Consider the following 21,141-nt stretch of genomic DNA (forward strand, 5'->3'; position numbering starts at 1 on the left):
ATTAGCAGCACTGTCTATGTTGATTTTCCTATTCCCCCAGTGGTGCGCTGCTTTTAATGAAGACAGATGAGATAGTGGAACCCCCACTGTATGTGTATCCACCTCCCAAAGTCGACATGCCCGTCTTGTAGGGTAATAGGATAGAGCTGTGACAAAGGCAGGTATTATTTGACAATATGAGTTCATCTTGTCACCTCTGTTCCCCAGGTAGGCACGCTGCTCACGACGGGGAGGAGAGGTACATGCTCATTACAATTCTACTGTGAGAAGGGACAAGGTCTCACAAGACATGCATTTATTATGCACAACATAATACAAAATGAGACCTCGTCAAAGACAAATAGTCCAGGTAATGCAATTAGGTACTGAGAAATCGGATAAAAGATGTTTATTACTACGACTCTTTCGTATAAAAACATAGAAAAACACACACAACAAAGAAAGGTTATAAAGTATTTCCATAGTCCAAATCACACTGTACAATACTCGTGAAATAATTAAAAGAAGTAAAAGTTGTGGCTTCTCCTTACTTTGTGAAAAACACACATTTACGCTTGCATAGTTTCACTGTAAGTCTCTGAGGAATTAATAAAAGAGGTCCGCTGAGCAATATCCTAAACAAATTTTTCTTCTTAATTTTTTCCCCTTCAATAAATAATACTTATGCTAATCTTTGGTTTGCTTACCCAGGATATAATATTTCCAGGATAAGTCAGAGATGAAGGCAAAAAGAGTAAGAGAAATCACCCAGTCAAATCTTAGATTTAAAAGTTGACTGACTTGGTCGTGACCGGAGAGAGGAAACTCTCACAGGGATAAGAACTCATTGCATTGCTCTGGCAAACTGATGAAAACCCCACTGGTTTGCTTTGGCTGTCAGGTGTGTGTGTGACTGAAGACCTCAATCACCCTGAGCTTAACTAGAGACCTGTGCAAAAGCCAACTGGATCTAATCCTCATCCTCTGCCTGCCCGACCTCCTTGGAATATCACATTTTGGCAAATCATTCACAGACCAGGCAAGGCCAGTAAGCATCTGTAAATATGTATTAGAAATACTGATGCAGGACCCCCTGTTCAGATCAACAACAACTTAAGCTTCACTCCAGATCAACAAAAATCAACATTCTTCAGGGACCATGCTGTGTTTTTGCCTGTTTTCGCCCACGAACTAAAAGTCTGGTATACTTAGAGCTGTGGTTGTTAACTTTCATAAAAAATAACTTTTTGTCATATTTGCTGAAACTCTCACAATATCCTGACAGTAACACAAGAGACAATAATCTGTGAAAAACAATCATATTCCTCTGCCTCTTCCTTCTACTGCTTCTAAAGGCATTTGCAACAATCAACCACACATGACTGTTGTCCATTTTAGTGCATCTGTGCACCACTTAACATGTAACAGCGACGGCTGGGAAAGCTGTTTAAATGCTGTGTAATCTGTCAGCCAGTGGCAGCAACCATGTAACTGTCAGCTGACAGAACAAACAACATGGTAGCCATGGTAGCTTTCCTAGCTGACAAATAATTGCCTACATGGACAGTCATGTTCACGACATTATTTTATGTGCGCCTGAATGACATTCATCAATACTCTGTCATATCAATCTCCCTTGGTGGTGATGTCTACGCCGCTATCGACGCTGAAATTTAGCAGCAGATCTGGCAACTATGATAACTACCACCTACTAATGGTGATGACCCACTGATTGACATGATTGACAGCTGTGTCAGAGACTCCTCAGCTCTGATTGGTTGTTTTCCTTCAGCTGCAGTGAAGTCTAGCAAATGCCATAAGAAGCAGCAGGAAGAGGAGGTGGGGCAGGATTTCTTTCACAGACTGTCTCGTGTGCTGCTATGTGCATGTAGCGGCAGATTCAGCAAATATGACAAACGTTTATTTTCATAAAAGTCACCAGCTAGCTTTAACAACACTGTTGTGGGCTCTCAGACTGATTATCGCATTTTATACACTTCTGGTTTCATTCATTTTAGTATGATATGAAAATGCCCCTGCATAGATTTGAGCAACATAACAAGTCTTTTGTTTTTTCCCTGTAACTTCAGTTATAATTAGTTAAGTTAATGTTTATACTTTTCCTGATAAAAACTGAGACTAATGTCTGCCTGGCAGATAGGTAGATAAAAATGCTTTAATCCATCTAAAAACCGATGTTATGCTTTGCAAAACAATCATCAGTTATGTGCAAGTGTTTTGTAGTAAAAAGGCTAAAACAAGAGTTCTGGTCCTGTAAGATATCAATGAATAAAACCCCAAATTTACAGAAAGATCTACAGCATGAGCCCACTGGCAAAGTGCAACACTGACTGCAGCCCAAGAGGAAAAAGGCATCTCACCTGTTTAGAAGTACACAATGCTAAGACTTAAAAACACAATTTCATTTTTAAAAACTTTTTAGATTTGGCATCCATCTTAAAGAGTTACATTTGGCAAAGAATATGTGTATTTCAAGATTTGCTTTCAGCGAATGCACTGTGCTGATTCATGCCTTAAAAAAACTATACAAAATATGACTTTGTGTGTGGTTTATGTGTAAGTGTTTGTGCGTGTGTGCGTGTGTGTGTGTTGCGGGAGCGAGAGGATGGAGGTCGGCATCCACATAATGTGCTTCAAGTCATTCATGTGAGTAGCTGGGTCCATGCAACAGTATCCTCAGTCTGCTGCTAAATGAATAAATCTTGGAGAGACTCGTCCGAATCAAGACTCAAATGTTCCGTCTCCATTATTTTTAGCACTATGATGCTGTTCCCTGCTCCGCATCCCTCCCTGTTCCTACCGACATCATCAAACCCCTGTCTCCTTCCTGATCCATTCTCTCAGCTTGGTGACGCGCGAGTAGACACCAGGCTTGTTCCGACGAGCGCAGCCCTCACCCCAGCTCACGATGCCGGCCTGGAACCACTTCCCACTCTCCTCAAAACACACCATGGGGCCTCCGGAGTCTCCCTAGTGAGTAAGGTGAGGAGAGAGTGGCTATTAGATTGGGTTTGGATGTGAGAGCATGATAATTATATGGGTGTCAAAACCTGTTCTGTTTCAGCCAATGTCCTTTTATTCTGTTCTGAAGCACATGCGCCTCAGTCTCACCTGGCATGCGTCAACTCCTCCGGCCAAGAATCCGCTGCAGAGCATCCTGGAGGTGACTTGGCCCTCAGTGACCACGTTACACACCGTGTCATTGATGATTTTCACCATTGCCTTCTGCAGCACCTGTGCCTTTTGACCTGCAAGACCAGGACAAAGGGGTCACATGACCTCTGTGTTCGTCGCCAACATCAAAGGTGGTAATGGGATGGATTAGTGTTAGCTAATGAAGGTTTAAGAGGCTTCCCAGGAGAGTCGGCGTCTGTCTTGATATATGGATATGGAAGAAGGCTTAATGGAATAGAGCAGATTAGAAAAAGATGAGAGAAAAGGGAGGGAGGGTAGAGCGGAAGAGAAGTATGCCATGATGGGAAAGATAAAGAAATGGGAGGGACATTAAAGGAAAGAAAGACTAAAGGATGAAATGAGAGAGAGATGAAGGGAAGAAGAAGGAAGCAGGCAGGGAAGGAAGATGAAGGACGGAGATGAATAGTGCATTGTGAAAAGGATGGGGGAGGAGTGGGATGTCTTAATTTTGATGTGAGTTGGATATGCAAAAAGGAAAAACACAACTGTAGAGTGGGTCACCCGTGATTGAGGAATAATAAAAAGCATAAATATTCAAAATTAGTATAATAATCAGTTGGAGCGAAAAACGACAAATGACGACAGTTCTGCCCAGAATCACCAATTCATGCATAATACCTCCTTCTCGGAGCGCGCCCCAGCCTGTGACCCAGCAGGACATGCCTGCAGGGAAGATGTGGGAGGAGGCGGGTAGGCAGATGGGTTGGATGGTGTTGGTGAACTCCAGCGGTTCGCTGAGCTCCAGCAGTGCAATGTCATAGTCAAAGGTCATCTGGTTATAATCCGGGTGGGAGACGATCCTCTTCAGTCCTCTGCGCTGTACGCCATCTTGCCTGTACTGGTCCTGCATGCCACTGTAGGTTTGCCAGTTGGATGCAATATGGTTCCTGTGGCAGCATCATGAGGCAAAGGTTATGTGTGTGTACAGGCGTGAGCCAGGATGAGTGGATGCAATATGATGAACATGTGTGCAATCCAATACAAGCCAACACAATAGCCCTGCAGTGTATGCTACACTAAGGTTACAGTTTTTATTGAGACAAAACGGTAAGAAGAGCTTTCGGCATCGCATCCTCTCTTACAGTCTCAACAAAAACACAACACTCATGGCATCATCACAACCCCTGTACAAAAATATGTACGATTAAATATTATCTGTGATGATATGTGACTGTAAAGAAAACTGCTGTGGCTTTTATTAAATAATCTGGAAAATGCCAGCATATTCAACATCATTCTGTACAGCAAATAACAACAACAAGTTTGAGCCTGTGAAAATGAACACATTCCCTTCTCAACAACAATAGAGTTGGCTCAGGCTGAACAGCATGGTTAGTGCTCCACCTACAGGGCATGCTGATAAATACAGCTCCATGTTTTCATGGATGAGATGTAAATTTAGCCCCCCCCCCCCCAAGGTTTTTCTGAATTAACTGTATCATCAGGGGCTAATTTTCAGACTTTGCAATTTGTATATAAATGGTCCTCTGTTGTGCACAGCTCTACTTTCTTTTTCCAGCAGAATGTGTCTGAGAAAATTGCGTAAAGAGATGTAATAAAATGTTGGATAATGTGATAAATAATACAATATCAAAGGGAAACAATACACCAAAATATATGAAAGGGAATGTGTTACATATTATAAACACAGTACAGTCCTGTTGTGTGCATATGTTTGCGTGCTATGGATGTTTAAAATGTGACTCACTGGGGGTCGGAGGTGACAAAGCAGTGGGCAGCCGAAAGGAGCCACGTCTCAGATATGATCGAAGCACCGCAAACATGTCCGTTTGTCCTGAAGTGAAGGCTGACCTGCCAGGGCCACTCCCCCAGCTCAGCGTTCTGCCCTCCTACGATGCGGTTCAGCTTATAGGGCCTGGTGCCACAATCTGACATTTAACAGAGAATATAATGAGAGAGGAGGGGCGTTGGTGAGCGCAAACTACTAGGTGAGACTGGCATGTGCGATCAGAGGGAAAAATCAGAAAATGAGATTAAGTTGACTGGAAGCTGTCATGATGCCGGCCTTGGCTGCAAATGCTACTATGACTCTTTGGAATCCTAATAAGGCACACTGGCATATTAGCTGATCAAAAAATGTGGAAAAAAAACACAGACACACCCCGAGGCTTAAATGGAGGAAAAAACAAAAAACTTCAGAGATGACAAGAGCTGCTTTCAAAGACGAATGAAATAAATAAAGCAGTCAAGGCCTGGGGCTCTTTTCTAACAGACAGCCCAACGCGCAGCTCTACCCAGCTCTTCTATAATCTAGTTTGAATGACACTGAAGAGATTAAATCCACTTTCAGCTGTTTTAAAAATTGTTTTAAAAAAAAAAAGCTAAATTTTGTAAGGCAGAAAGAGATTAAAACATTTCTTACTACAGCCGGACTCGTCGGAGGCATCAGAGCAGTCGTTGACGCGGTCACAATCGGCATTCACCTTGTTGACACATTCACTGTTCTCACACTTGAAGCTGAAGTCAGAGCAGATGCCCGGAGCTACAGTGGGGAGGAGACAGGTCCCAAAATCAAAACACATAGCGTATTTCAATCAAAGTGTTAGAGCACTGCTAAGTTTAACCAGTAAAAGACTATGCAATCAGAGAGGCTTCAAAGTGAGGCTTGAATGCACAATGCATAGTGATTGAGGAGCAGATTGCATTGATTGGGGGTATTGATTGGGGTTGAGGTCTAATATCCCTCTTTATTCACAGAAGTGAAAATCAAAAGGAAATGCAAGAGAGCCTTGTGTGTGTGTGTGTGTGTGTGTGTGTGTGTGTGTGTGTGTGTGTGTGCGTGTGTGCGTGCATGTGTGCGTTTGGCCAAGTGAGTGACTGAAAGGGAAATTGATAAAGAGTGAAGTAGAGAGTGGGAGGAAATAAGAGAAAGAGCTGAAAGAATGTGAACAGTGAAAAATACTTTGAATTAAGAATGAAGCCTTCAATGAAGCATCTTTGTAAAGCCTAAAGCTTTACTGACGAAGGTTAATTGCTTAATGGTTTGTGTAACATACTTATAAATCACTCTGGTGGGGATTTTTTTTAAATGCGTCACTGGCTGTAAGAGAATAAGTGCTGCCACTTACAGGTTTTACAAGAGGCCTCGTCACTTCCATCTTCACAGTCCATCTTCTTGTCACACACAACATCCTGAGGCATACATGTCCCGTCACCACAGCGCCACTCATTCTGGTCACAACCTGGAGGCGATGAAACACAGTGATAAGGAAATCATGATAAAATAAAGATAAAAAAAACTCAAACAAGGAGAAGACAAGCCATTGAGCTTCAGAAGGACATTAGCAGCACAGCCACGGTGGACATTAGCATCTGTCTCCATTCTTCTTTGGTGCATTACGCATGATTAAGCGTCTAGAGGGATGCTGAGCAAATTGAGCAAGGCTTCAAACAAACTCTATTACCGATTAAATAATGACTGCACACAACCCAGGAGTCAGTGACCAGCGCATTAGCTGTGATGTGCCTTTAATGTTAGCACAATTAGCATAGCATTAGATAGGGGTTTGAGCGCTTTAGGAATACTTACTGCAACCTTGCTCATCGCTCCCGTCTCCGCAGTCGTTGACACGATCACACACCCAGAGTCTGGGTTTGCACATGCTGTTGGCACAAGTGAACTGATCCTTCTCACATTCTGAGGGAATAGAAATATCATGTATAAAACAGTGCATCTGAGGAAGACATAAATATATACTGTATACCAGTAGGCAAGGCTGTAGCCATGGAGTCATCACTGGGGTGGACCAAATCTGGTAAGGGGGGAATAATGGATCCTAACTTTACGCATAGCTAGCAAGTGGAATATACTGAGAATATATGGGCTGTTGGCTAGCTAATGCACAAAATGTATGCTAGCTGGCATTATGACAGAAATTCAACACGACACTTAAATCATTAAATTATCCCAATCAACATTGGGATAATTTCCATGTAAGTGGATGGGACATGAGCCAAACTAAAATAAGTACAACTGAAATAAATTTCGGATGGGTGTTTGGGCGGGAACTTGACACCGCGGAGATTGCTACTGCCCAGAATCTGGTTCCAGATGACGTCATCAGTGCAAGATGGCAGCGGCCGTATCCAGTCTCATTTTGGCTTCATTTTGTACAGTGGGGGTAACTGGTGACGCATCATGCATCTTTATACAGTCTGTGGTGCCAACCCACGTGTGTGAGACCGTACAGAGCTGTAGGGATGGCGGGGAGGTTTTGTAGGCTGGCCTGGAAGTTAGCACCTTCCTAATCTCTCAAGACAGATTCTGCAATTTACATTGTAGAATCTGTCGGCAGCCCTGTGTGAAAGACGACTACGGGGGGGGGGGAGGGCGGGGCTTTGAGTTTGAACGATGTTGCGCTTTAGCCAATCACAATGGAGGGAGCGTGGCCGAGACGTGCAGGTGTCCCCAGGAAATGTGTACCTACAGAAACAGCAAGCTCCACGTCCATAGCGACCGCTCCACCCAAAACGCCGTCTCATCAACGTGAAAAAAATATTTTTTCCAGCGGATGTCTTAGTTACAACATGATTGAGCAAACTGGAGTAGTTTCATGTCGTATCCGACAACAGGAGGCTTTTAACAGATGACGTCCTGATGTTAGCTTTGCTAACTGTCCCTGTCAGCTGCAGCCACTGCTGCTTTCTAGACATCGTGATTTCCCATAACTGAATAAATACCACACAAAACTGCTTTGCTAGCTCAATCATGTTGTAACTAAGATATCCGCTGGAAAAAATATTTTATTCACGGACCGTTTATTGAGTTATTACCTTATTTTTATACAGTCTATGGTTATTACAGACACCACTAACGGCTAACGTTAACAGCTAACGGTTAGCCCAGCTAATCTACGATAATCATGTTAATTACAAAACACAGAAATAGTAACGTTTGTTCAATAACTGTGTTTACAGACTTAACAAACATCAGATTCGTCTACACGGTGATATAGTGACGTGAAAAATGTGATTGACATATAGCTAAACTCTGCTGGTTTTCTACCCGAAGTATTTGTAAACAACACAGTGATTCCCTGGGGGCACCGCCAGAAGTTAAGGGCGTGAGCGATCGCCGAGGCTCCTGCACTTCTGTTAGTCGAAAAAAAAAATTTTTCTTTTTTTTTAACTGATGGATTTCCAGATTGGCACCTTCCTGGTTCTCTTGAAAAAAAGCCAACAGAATTTTTCCATTGGATTTTATATATTTGCAAAAAATAAGCGAGCTCTGTGGCAAACAAACGTTTATTAAACTTGCATGTTTTGTTCAGCAGAATGATATTTACAAAAGATGCCATTTTTATGATTTGTGCAGTGTAAATGCAATCGTTCATTAGGCTGTAAACAAACTACACCAGGGTTGCATTCCTTTAAATTCGCCATCACAATGAGGCTGTAAAGCCATGTTCGGCGCAATGACGTCCTGTAGTCTAATTCAACCACCTGTGTTTTTTAAGACAACAATAGCTTTAAAATTGTTCTGTATTACTGATGAATCTAATGTTGTAGAACAAAATGTAAACGTCTCTTAAAGGGATAGTGCACCCAAAAATGGAGATATTTTGTGGTTTCAATTATGTGTTTTTGGACGTTTGAATCTGGGGTGCTGTCAACTCATTAGGGGGAGTTGTGTTGCTACCCACTCTCCCCTGGGATCTTCTTAAGGGATGTGAGGACTCTAAAACTTCACCTGAGCCTCCCTCGGCATATAGGTGAGTAGATAATGGCTGAATTTTCATTTTTTGGTGCACTATGCCTTTAAGTTTGTGTTCACCACACACCTTATTTCAGGCATCTAACCAAAAAACCATTCAGAAAAACCCATCGACTTTGAGACGAGGGAACCGACAGTACTAAAGGCTATCTCATTTCCATGTTTTAGGACTCATTACTGCACCACCCTATTTCTTGGCCATTGGCAGTGAGTAACTGAAGCCTGGCAATCTGATATTGAAGATAGGACTCCAGAAAAACACTGCACCCAGCCAACAAATAGTCTTGTACATAATTCCCCATAAAACCACAACTGGTTGTTTTACTCTTCACATTTTGTTACCTTTGGACAAAGCCAGGCTAGTCATTTCCTTGTTTCCAGTCTTTACGCTAAGCTAAGTGGCTGCTGGCTGAAGCCTTTTATTTAACAGGCAGTTATAAGAGTGGTATCGATCTGAAATAAAGGTATTTGCCAAATGTGAGACTTTTCATTAAAGGAGCTCAGATGAGGACATAAGACAGAGGACAAGAAATAAGGAGGGGAGTTAAGACAGAAAAAGTGTGGCTGGGTTGAGGGGGAGCTTACTGCAATTCCTCTCGTCACTCATATCACCGCAGTCGTTCCAGCCATCACACTTCAGTTCTTTCCCGATGCAGATGCCAGAGTTGCAGGCGAACTTGTCGGGGCAAGCTGCTCACAAAAAAAAAACAAAACCAAAAAAAAACAGTGAAAAGAGGGAGGGAGCAGAGGAAAAAAGGAGAGAAAGACGATGATGACAAATTGAGCGAGAAGGAGTGACAGTGTATGTTCGCAACATCCATCATGTTGCCAATGCTTGTCCCTGTTGATCAGAGCAATTATAAATCCATTTTGGTCCAACCGGGAGACAACATAAAGAGCGGAGGGTATTGAAAGTGGAGTGCTCCTGACTGACAGTGGCAAATAAAATGGACCCAATAAACAAGCTCTCTGGTGATTAGTCCAGCTCTTGAGTTTCACTGCTGCAGTTTCAAAGCCTCCATCACTAAACAGCTCCATTTGACTGTCAGTCAGCTACCGTCTTGTAGTCTCTCAGACTACAAAGTTACTCCCCCTGTCTCGCTCTGTAATGGCAGGCTATGAGTGTCACTGTCACGTCGCAACATTTCACCCATCTCGCCAAGTGTCGTGTAAGGAGACGAGACTTTTAACTCACGGTTTTCGGGATCGTAAGCGCTGTACTCGACACTGAAGCCTTTGTCAGTGTAGGACTCATCAGAGTGGAAGTTCACTTCTACGACGTTGGTGGTGCTGGTCAGAGCCAAAGACGTCAGCTCTCCACAATACCTGAGACGAAAGACCAATAATTAAAGGACAATTCAGGTTTATTACAACTTGGTTGTATTTTTACAGTGTTAATGAGAAAAGAGCAATGCTGCCACAATAATTTCCAATGTGGCAAGAAACATGAGCAGTCAGACAAGATGTAAACGGCCAATTAGTTCAGTTAAATCATGTGAAAGATTTAATTTGGAGGTAAAACTGCAAGTGAGAGCGACTTAAATGAGAGTAACTCCACTGGAAAACTGTGTGCATTCACAAATACAGCAAGGACAGTGTTTGTAAACTGTGATGGATGCTTACGGCAGACAGTTTAGGGAACATTTAGGGCATCATTTAAATGAGTTAAAATCTTACTTTTGACCCATAACCTCCACATAGTCTTTGTTACACACACGGATGTCCACCCCAGGCTCTTTCATGCGGAACATGTTGAACCTCAACCGCACCTTGTTCCCAGCAGGTACCTACGGAGCAGAGGAAGAGGTGATTGGTTCATCACAACCTTATTTAGCATGCATGTCACTCCACCTACACACCAAGACATGCATCTGTATCCCATGTAAATTCAAGCAGACAAGTTTGCAACACATCCAAAGAGGCTGTGGGTGCATACACACACACACACAAACAAACAAACAAACACAAACACACACACACACTGCATACACACCAGCAAACAAAACCAACACACAAAGCACTGCAGCTCAGCTAGAGCTGCGGCAGCAACAGCGGTCTGACAGATGAAGATAGAAGAGGTACTGAACAGCTTGGCTTCTACAGTGCTGCCTCAGCATTCCTCTCATGGCAGGCTAAGGATGGAGGAGGAGAAGGAGGGAGGTGGGTGGAGGGGTTTCAAGTAGAGGAGGGGGCCAGGGGATGGAGGCAGTGTTGCAAACCTTAATGGTCCACTTGCAGTCCACGGCAGGAGGATAGAAGCTGGGGTGAAGTGGGGAGGTGAAGACTCCTTGTTTATCAGAGAGGAGGCCACCACAGGTTTTAACTGCAAAGAGCACGGCATATATTCACATTGGTGCATGACGCATTATAATTTCTAATGGGTTTACAGGTCCAGTGTGTAGGATTTAGGGGGACATGTTGGCAGGAATGGAATACAATATAATAACTAGTTTTCTTTAGTGTATAATCACCCGGAAAAAACAGAACAGTCTTGTTTTTGTTACTTTAGAATGAGCAGTTTACACCCTCATAGGGAGTGGATCCTCATTCACACAGTCCACCATGTTGCAGTGCTTTGTTTCTATAGTAGGCCAGGATGGACAAACCAAACACTGGCCCTAAATAGGAGACCTCTGTGGACAATTTGGCTCCTGGTAAAATCCCCTGAACATCTGGATCTCAAGTTATCAGAGAAAAAAGGTGAGCACACATGAACAGGTACTGGTATAGCGGCCCATATTTTTGGCTTCCGGTAAAAACCTCCTGAACAATAAACACTGAAAGAATTCTAACCGGGAGTTCACAGTTGGCACATAGGAAAAGTTTCAGCTGGTTGTAATCTGCAATCCGCACTGCTAGATGCCACTAAATCCAACACACTGCTACTTTAAGTATAAACAAACCTAAACAAATCAAGGCAAACTGTTGCAGATAAACTACAGAATGCAGCTGAAAGATGATGGTAAGTGCTGTGAATGTCTCCATTACCTTTAGACCTGGGGAGGGCTTTATACTTGGCCTCGAAGCCAGGCCTCTGGACATCACTGTCAGTAATCAAATTTATCAGCATGATGTTGCCGGATGACACTACCTCCAGAGGGTTGGAGGGGGGCCTCTGACCGCACTTCCTGTGAGAGAAGGATGAGTAGTCAACCGCAATGGTACACAAATCAGGTACGATTACAGAATAAAGAGAGATGTTTGCAACAAATTGTAGTAAACACAACCATAAAGCGTGAGCTGAACGTCTGATGCATTTACTGAATGGAGTTTTGCTTTCCTCTGGATGCGCAACACTTAGGGAACTCAAATACAGCTGTAATTGTTTTTAGTCAGAAGCACTAAAACATCAATTCAGCAAACAAGTTTAAAATGCTTACAGAAAAAAATAATTTGAAAAGAAATCAATAGATAAGCAGAGAGAGGTAGAGAAAGAGATAAATAAGGAGAGATGTGCCAGCACTAGATAAGAATTGCTTAGGCGGAGTTTCAAAGTCAAACATTAGGTACATTAGAAAAAAGTTTCAGCACTGCTGGCGGCAGAGCGATGGAGGTGTGAATGACGCTGCAAGAGCACCAATACATCTACCTCTACTAGAATAATGTCATTATAGAGTATTATATTATGGCTCTCATAAACCTCATGTCACCTTGGATAAAGCTGATCGCTCAATAGCTTTATAAAAATTTTATGCATCACTTGGTAACGCATATTTGTTTGGCAATGGTTTCTGAGTTTGAAATCGCCTGCAGCCACAACTGATGTTGCATTCAGGAGCCCGTAGTCTTCAAATCATAGCCCTCCCCCATAGACAAAGTGCAATTACACACAGTGGTGTAGCAGGATTCAGGTTGGCACCCTTCACAGATTTGAAAGCAGAGGTCTTTTTCAGCCAACTCAATCTCACCGAGGTCTCAAAAGTTAACAATAAAATGAGACATGCAGCGCTAAACGCTTCAGGGCCCCCAAAAAAAAGTTGTTATCACAAATCCAGTGAAAGGAATGAAGTGGAACGTGTTTTTCACCCACATCAACACAGCTTTTACTCCTAAATCCCTCTGCAACATTTCAGTCAAGTGATTCCTTGTGGATTTCCTCTGGGAACTATATTTCCCCTCTCCCTCTGATTGTCAAGGCAAAATAAATGAGACAAATGCTGGTTGAGCCCGATCAAATAAACCCCGCTACCAAGGTTTAAGGCAAAATGAGAATATGGTTTGTGTCACGACTTGATGTACTGTGGGAGCAAACATGAGTAAATTTAAGTTTCCTTTTCCTCTCAGGGGCATTAGTGCGAGGGATACTGCACGGCACACTGCAAGTAAATAGCATGAGGTTAAGACCTGATCCATCCATAAAGATTCTACTTGTGAAAAAACACCAGCGTGACCTTGAAGCATAATGTGTCCCAAACCCTCTAGACACTCACAACCCTCTGACTTACTTTGTGATGGCCTGAGATTCATCTGGACTCAGCGAGTCATAGATGAAGACAAAGTCATCAGAACAGTCATCCTCAATGTGGAAAAAAGGGAAAGTGACAAAGATGATGCTGTTCTCCGAAGCACGGATTTGCCACTGACACCGAGACTTTGCGGGGTAGCCTTTGGGGTACCCTGGTGACACAAATTTTTGTTCCTCTTCTGTAGCCTCCAGACGGTGGAAACACTCCTCTGGAAATGACATCATTGGTTACACAGTTAGCACAGACAGGGGTAACTCGGCAAAAGTAGTTTACAGCTTGTAAATCAAAATCTGATCATCATCATCAGTTTCTGCATCTTCTTCTGCTCATTTCCTGACTGTTATCTTAAGAAATATTGACAGTGAAGATAGTATCTTTTCTGTTTTTCCTCGAAATCAATTTCTAATTATGCAAAGCAATGACTTTGCATTACAGATTACACATCTGAATACGATTTAATCACAAGTGCTCCCATCCTTTATGTTGTAGATGTATGTAAAGACAGATTCATTTAAGGATAGTACAGCTACTATGGTAATGTAATGTAGTCTAATCATCCTGAGGTAATAAATCAGCAGACAGTGTCAAAGAAAAGTGTCGGCGGGCATAGTGACTGACTCGCTCTGGCCTGATACAGGGTTCTCAATCTCCGACTAGAGCAGCACATGTACAGTACAGGCCAGGCCAGCCATTCGTTACAGACTGGCAGGAGGGTGAGCATCTAGCCAGCTGGAAAATTACAACTGCGAGTGATTGAAATGGGACATGCTGTACTCACCGGCTCTGGGGTTCCTGGCCATGCGATAATCTGTGGCTGGAGACAGAGAGAGAGTGGCAGGGAAACAGGAGGAAAGGTAAGAATGGGTCGCTAATGTTGGAAGGCTGATAGAATTTGATGCATGAGCCTAAAATATTTGGGTTGCACATTTTCTGTTCAATTTCCCTGCGGTTAAGGGAACTGGTGATGGTGTGTAGCTCTTTCTGCTCCATCTCACCTTGCCCTACAGCAGCAACCCATACATCTCTGTCTAACTATCTGGGACAGCAACATCAAATCATACCCACAGAAATCATTTTAAAGAGGACCAAAACCACTGAGTCACAGGGCCAGCGCTTGGCTGGTGGCCAGGATGTGGACAAATGCAATGTGAATGCTGAGAGGACAGAAGCAAGAAAAATGGCTGTCTCAAGCCAGGCCAGAGCCCAGCTAATATCATTAGAGGATCCAAACAGCATAAAATGTGCAATCTCAGATGCAGCACAAGCAGAGAGGTCTGGCTTATCTGTTATCATCTTATCAGCACAACTCAGAGCGAGCTCCTATAATCCAAATAGAAAGCATACAGAATACCAATGCTGATAGGAGATGACAATGACCTTATTTAGATCTGTATTCACAGAGCTTTATCTTTGCTGATTGTTAAATGTCATAATCTGAAGCCAGCTAAAGGGAACTCCCATCTTCCTGCCCCTTGATGTAACCCCCCACATCCCATGTGGCCCTGGTGATACATACCCGAGCAGGTGATGTCAACGATGCTGATGTCCTCATGGCTTGCTGTTCTGCGCATAACCTTAATGCTATTCTCCAGTACCTCAGATACCCGTTCCTCCGTGAACTCCGGCACAAGCTCCTGGTCTTCGAATGGAATATTAAACTGGGACCAGTAGTAGGCTATTACACCCTCACTGGTGCAAGCAGAGATGGGAGAGAAATGGATGGAGGGTGAAAAGGAAGAGCAGAAAGAGATCATTTGGTAACAACATTCAAGGAGAACATGGAGGATTTGGATTTCTGTAAATCACAAAAGTCAAATTTAGCAGTAGCTGCATGCTTTGTAAACTTCTGTACAGTTACTGCTGCTGTTGGTACAGAACTTCACAGTCCAACAATAACCACGTGTGGCCGCAAGTCAACAGACCTCATCTAACCTTGATTTCTGTTGATCTAAGTAATGCAACAGGCTTGAAACTTCGAATCCACAGAGGTCTGTGCAACAAAGCTTTCCCTTCATACAACATTTAATGTGAAGTTTCTTTTACATAAAGTTTTCACGATCTGTTCAACGGTATAAAAAAATGAAAGGAGCTCAAGATCTCACAGTACCTGAAAGCCGTGACCACAGACTTAGTGTGGTATTTGCTGAGCAGCTCATCGTTCGTGTAGCTGTTCTTCAGCTGTGTAGACAAGATATATTTTTAGCGAAAAGAACATGTACAAGATTTCTGCTTGTCTGCCTAAAGACAAAAGTACAAATTAGCATGTTAACATAAAAAGCGCCTTTCCATGAAAAGCACACAACAATGGGATTCTCAATTAACTGTTTTGCCTTCAGCTGCTGTGAGCTGCGAGCTGTATCAAACAAGGCTGCAGTCATACTCTGTGGTCTTAAATGCGGGTTACTGCCATATATTATGCATGTATAGTGGTATTTATCTTCAAGTACTTGTTGTGAAATGGTAATGCCAAAAAAAGGAGAAAAAAGAAACAGCTGCAGAAGGGCACGTTTAATTTGTTTCGTTAGTGATAAAGCAGAAAATGTCAGGGAGGGTGAGGAAAGGGGTTGTTCACAGGACAATGAGCTCAGTTATCATAAAATATAATATCAAGTTTAAAAATGGCCATTTCTAAAGTTAAAGTCAGCAACTTCGGATATGAACCCATTGCCATTTTACTGAACCCATTTAAGAGACACAGGGGAGATAAAATGCAGTGTTTCAATGACTCTACAGACAGGTGGTGCCAGAGTGGCACAGTAAAGATGTGGGACAACTGGTTTAACATGATGCCTTTATCTCCAAGGTGCTTAAGCCCAGCATACTTGAAGCAGCACTCCACAAGCTGCACCCGTCATGTAAACAGTAACCTAGATCAGAAATTACTCCTCAAAAGCTTTTTTGTTGTATGCAAGTGCAAACCTAGCACATCATGAAGCTTATCCCCTCAATCATGCAGTCATCTAACACTCCAGCTCCACTCTAATCCTCACTAACACCCTCACTTCTGCAGTTTTAAACAGAGAAAGGGTGCACTTGATGGGGTTTGAGCAAGGTTTTTTTTTTCTATCGACATGCTGCGAAGTGGTGCTACGACCATCTCCACTGCCTCCAATAATAGGAGATGCTGTTGAGGGAATTACTAAGAAGATGTACAGCATTTTATCCCACCCACGCGACTGTGCCTTCAGCACTTTGTGTGCATTGGGAGGGGCATTTTTAAAAAGCATTTTCCCCATGCCAAGCAACTAATCCTCAGCGAGAGAAGAGAACTGTGTGTAACACTGTGCTCAAAATAGTTAACAATAAACAATGCAGAGGATAGAAAGGAAGCGAAAACAGGAAAGTCATCTTCGAGTGTCAAACTCACAATTGCCTCCAGTTTGACCGCCAAGTCCTCAAATTCCTTGCTTTTGGTATCCTCCAGGTTCTGGTCATAAGGTACATCGGCCAACTGCATATGCCCACTGAAGACCTTTGTCAATCGGCTGTTCTGCATACTGAGAGCGCTATCTGAACCAGCATCTTTAACTTGGAGGAGAGAGGCAGATGAGAGTTAAGTGTTTGATCAACAAAATGCTATAAGATAGCTGCCTCTGATGAAAGAGGAGACTTAGGGGTTTTAAACAGGCCCTGAAGCGCTATTTTAAAGTTGTACAGTGCGATCTCATATCAAGCAGACAGTTTGGCTCTCAGAGCAATTAAAACAGCCAGTTGAATCAAGAGGCTGTTTATCAAGACTTCAGAGGCCTTTTTATCAGACTCTGTATGTGTAAATGACAAGGAAGCTGTGCCATGGACTCTGTGACATTTTTCTCCTTTGCATTATTAAAGGAGAAAGTCGGAGCTGTCAAATAGGCTAACACTAATGGGAAATTACAAAGTCCAAACAAGCCACTCTTACACTCTTATATCAAAGAGCTGTGCCTTCACAGCAAGTGGGAATGATCCACTTTGCAGTTTCTGATGCTACGCCTGTCTTGAATAAATATTCACAATTTCTCATTTAATTCTATTAAGAATACCCCTGATTTATGTACAGAAATGTCCAAAAAATGTCCAACATCTTGTGATTTTCTTCATCGTTAATTTATCATATGAAAACACAGCGCTATACTTCAAGTCTCCACTGTGGATGATATAGCAGAGGAAAGCTTTCAACTATACTCACAGACAAACAGCCAAATAAGGAACGCTGCAATAGCCGCGAGGATGAGAAGCCCCACAAGGACCCCGATCACGATGCCGACCTTCCGCTTTGATGACCCCTTCTCTTTGCTGGTTAAGAAGTCAATCCGCTCATGATGGCTGTTGTGGCCCTGATGCAGAGAAAGAGTGAAATATAGTCAGTAAACATACAGCAAGTTTGCCATGTTCTAGATGCAGATAACATTTACTTAGAATAAACAGTGAGCAAAAGTGTAGTCCTCCAGTGTAACAATACTACAGTAACACCAGGGTTGGAAATGAGCAGTGGCCATCAGCCAAATGATAGTGAAATATGCAAGTAGCTGCTAGATGTAATTCACTCACCAGCCAAAACAAACAATGGTAATCTATTTAGTGGCTGGTAGATTTTGGAATCCACCAGCCACATTGGCAGGTGGACAAAAAAAGATAATTTCAAACCCTGAGTTACGCTAACTTCTATTTTACCACAAACCCTAAAGGAGATCCCCAAATTACTCTACAAGGATTAAGCCATCAACAACAGCTTCTGACACAATAAATCACATTTTCTCCTCATAGATAAAATAAATAAATAATGCAAGGTAGTTAGTCAAACAGCAGGATAATGATAAAAGCCATACATCTTAGATGGACATTTCTGTAACTGAAATCAATGAAACAACACTGCTAACACAGTAATCCCATAAAAGAAATGATAAAAGCATCACTGCCCCTCATACTGAGAATGTGATCAATGTCTGGAAAAATGTTACTAGGGAAACATTACTAACCCATTATCAGGCTACCAAGGAAATCAATCAGTGGAGGGAGGAGTTTGTACTCCAGGAGCAGGTCATTGGTGTAAAACAAACAAGAATGGTTTTAGTGCTCAATATATAAGGTTTACTTTGAAGGATCTAGTGGCATCTAGTGGTGAGATTGCAGACTGCAACCAACTGAAACTTCTCCAGTGAGCCAAATGCATAGGACAGGGGTAGGTAACCTGCGGCTCCAGAGCTGGTGAGGCTCTTTAGCCCCTCTCTAATGGCTCCCTGCTGCTTTGACCAAAAATTAGGCTACTTGGAAATGAATCACATTTACTTTTGAACATTTTAATTTTCATTTATCATTGCTGTAGGCCTAAAGTGATTCTCACAGTATCTAATTGTAAAAAATATGTAACCTACAAGCCTAAAACAAATTTAAAAAAATGTTTTACCATTTCATCGACTAAAATGTGAGTCATAGCTGTGTCTACATTCTGGCGCCTTTTCTCTAAACTTTGCCGAACATCAAGAGCAGTGGCTTGTCTTGAGTCTCGTTAGCAAGGCTCGCTGTGGATTCCAAACCCAGAAAGGAAAAGTCTTGCAGGAAAACAGTGAATTTAACAGTACACAGACAGATTTGTTTACTTTTGCTGCAAGGTACCAAATATTCAGAAATGCCTTACAGCAGAGTCACCACCTAGTGGTAAAACATATTAATGATCAGACCTATTAGTAATGTTGATAAGCTAATATAGACTTAATAAGGCTGTGTTGCCTTTATGATAAGGCTCAAATATATTTTGCGGCTCCAGACAGATTCAATTAACCTGGACCGAAATGGCTCTTCTGGTAGTAAAGGTTGCTGATCCCTGGTGTGGGAGAATCAGTGGCAGACCTAGCACATTTGATGCCCTAGGCAAGTTTCCCCTAGTGGGTTTTGATTGTTTGAATGTCAAAAAAAAAAAAAATCTAGGAAAAAAAAAAATTGGAGGGTAGGGGGCAAGTTTATCGCCCCCGCTCTGGCTGGTTCACTAGGCAGCTATCTGTGTCGCCTAGAGGAAGATGCACCACTGGAAAAACTACAGCGGTCAATGGAAAAACATGAATGGCCATATCTAGAGCCAGTGTTAAATTTATCTGTTCTGGGCTATTGTAGAGCAACATGGAGGTCTCCATGGAAGAGGTCCTGCTCTGTATGAAGATACACACTCTAAGGTATCTAAACCACAGTCAGTCCTAACCTCAGGTGATGATACAGTAATGAAAACATATTGAAGGACATTATATACCATTTCTGCTGATAGATGTCCCTAATCCTTCACACTGGCCCTTAAACTGCTGAACTATGACACAGAACTGCCTTAAACTACTTCCCAGGAGTGACAAGTTGAAACAGGCAGCTAGGCATATGTTTGCAAACAAAACTAGCCAAACCTGTTAAGTAAATGTGACAACACTCCCACACTCATACCGTACACATACTCTACATGCATTAAGAAATTGCAACTCAGGGAGACCTTGTAGAGATTATGGGCTTTCTGCTTTAGGCGGTGCGTGTGTGTGCGTGTGTTGTTGAGCTCTCTCAAGTGGGCGGACTGAGAGAAAGGTTTCTGGCCGGTTAGTAATCAACACACAATGAATTCAGTGCCTGTAGCCCATGAGTGAAGAAGCCCGAGTGCCATTAGGGATGGAGAATCACTTTGGTATTAAATCAATTTGTCAGATGTGCTGCCCCTTAAGATGGGGGCTCAATTACATGAGTCTGGATGATAACTCATGGCAATTAAGGCCTATTCTTACCCGGCTCGGGCTTCCACACATGCTTTCTAATTGGAATCTCTAACAGCAATCATGGGCCGGAATGAGGTGAATCATTAGAGATGGGGTCAGCAAGTGCTCCGGGGTCTCTCTCTATCAGTCACCCTGATCACAGCCTAATAAAACCATTACATGCTCTTCATCATTTCCCATTCTTCACTCCCAGAAAGAGATACTATCCCATTTTTGAACTATGTGTAAGGTTTTTTTTAAATACCAGCTCTGTGTGCTGTGCCATTATTAAACAGGAATTAGTACTGTCTGTCTTTCATTGACTGGCTTATGAAGAAAAGCCACAACATGCTGATGCAAATGTAAAACAAATGTTTATGTTTGACTAGAAAATAAGCAAAATTGCTGGTAAACATTCTGGAGTCAGTTGCTTCAGAGTATTTTAGGTAGGCTAACCAGTTTGACAAGCGGGAAACAAGTTAACTGTGCTGTGAGGTGTGGTTTCAGAAAAAACCCTCCAGCAGAATTACTGTGGCATTTCTGCACAGGTCCTTATTAAAAAACGATTTTGCATACCAATCCAGATTTCGTCAGCTGACAAATCAAAGATGGGATGTATAGTAATTATGATATCTAGCTACTCTATACCTTTAAGGCACTGGCACTTATTTTTCTGATTATGCAACTGATTACAGTTTGATTTTTGGTGATTGCATTTACTTGTACACACACACAACATGATAGAAAAAACAATAAGTCAGAGTCACCTGAGTCATTTTCAACATGGTTAAAGCATTAATAAATGGGACTGTTAAGTGTGTCCTTTTGATACTTCAGTACATGTTACTCTGACAGATATTAAAGGACCTGTGTGCAACATTCAGAGCATATCTGTGGTTCAGAGTCTGGGGCGGGACTGTCTGCACATGGTTCTCAATAGGGGTGTAAAAATCCATCAATCTGGATCGATGTATCGATTCAGTGATCAATGATCCAGTGTCATCAATGCAAAGTGAAAACATTGATCCATATCGTCATTTTT

The 21,141-nt window shown here is 42.4% G+C and overlaps 1 protein-coding gene across 1 annotated transcript in view; it reads right to left on the minus strand.

The window, feature by feature from the left end:
- Positions 1–373: 373 nt before the first annotated feature.
- Positions 374–21,141, minus strand: part of st14 (ST14 transmembrane serine protease matriptase) — a 28,869-nt gene continuing 8,101 nt past the window's right edge. The window contains exons 2-19 of the mRNA XM_033641602.2: positions 17,564–17,711; positions 16,763–16,923; positions 15,503–15,573; positions 14,912–15,084; positions 14,174–14,209; positions 13,375–13,603; positions 11,918–12,057; positions 11,149–11,252; positions 10,607–10,716; positions 10,125–10,255; positions 9,515–9,619; positions 6,746–6,853; positions 6,285–6,398; positions 5,579–5,698; positions 4,904–5,084; positions 3,814–4,082; positions 3,112–3,248; positions 374–2,970 (exon numbers count right to left, since the gene is read on the minus strand). Of these exons, the coding sequence (XP_033497493.2) occupies positions 2,809–2,970; positions 3,112–3,248; positions 3,814–4,082; positions 4,904–5,084; positions 5,579–5,698; positions 6,285–6,398; positions 6,746–6,853; positions 9,515–9,619; positions 10,125–10,255; positions 10,607–10,716; positions 11,149–11,252; positions 11,918–12,057; positions 13,375–13,603; positions 14,174–14,209; positions 14,912–15,084; positions 15,503–15,573; positions 16,763–16,923; positions 17,564–17,711 (2,499 nt within the window). The 3' untranslated portion in view covers positions 374–2,808. The remainder of the gene's footprint in view (positions 2,971–3,111; positions 3,249–3,813; positions 4,083–4,903; positions 5,085–5,578; positions 5,699–6,284; positions 6,399–6,745; positions 6,854–9,514; positions 9,620–10,124; positions 10,256–10,606; positions 10,717–11,148; positions 11,253–11,917; positions 12,058–13,374; positions 13,604–14,173; positions 14,210–14,911; positions 15,085–15,502; positions 15,574–16,762; positions 16,924–17,563; positions 17,712–21,141) is intronic.

This window comes from Epinephelus lanceolatus, chromosome 10 (assembly GCF_041903045.1).
Source record: "Epinephelus lanceolatus isolate andai-2023 chromosome 10, ASM4190304v1, whole genome shotgun sequence".
NCBI classification, from domain to species: Eukaryota; Metazoa; Chordata; class Actinopteri; order Perciformes; family Serranidae; genus Epinephelus; species Epinephelus lanceolatus.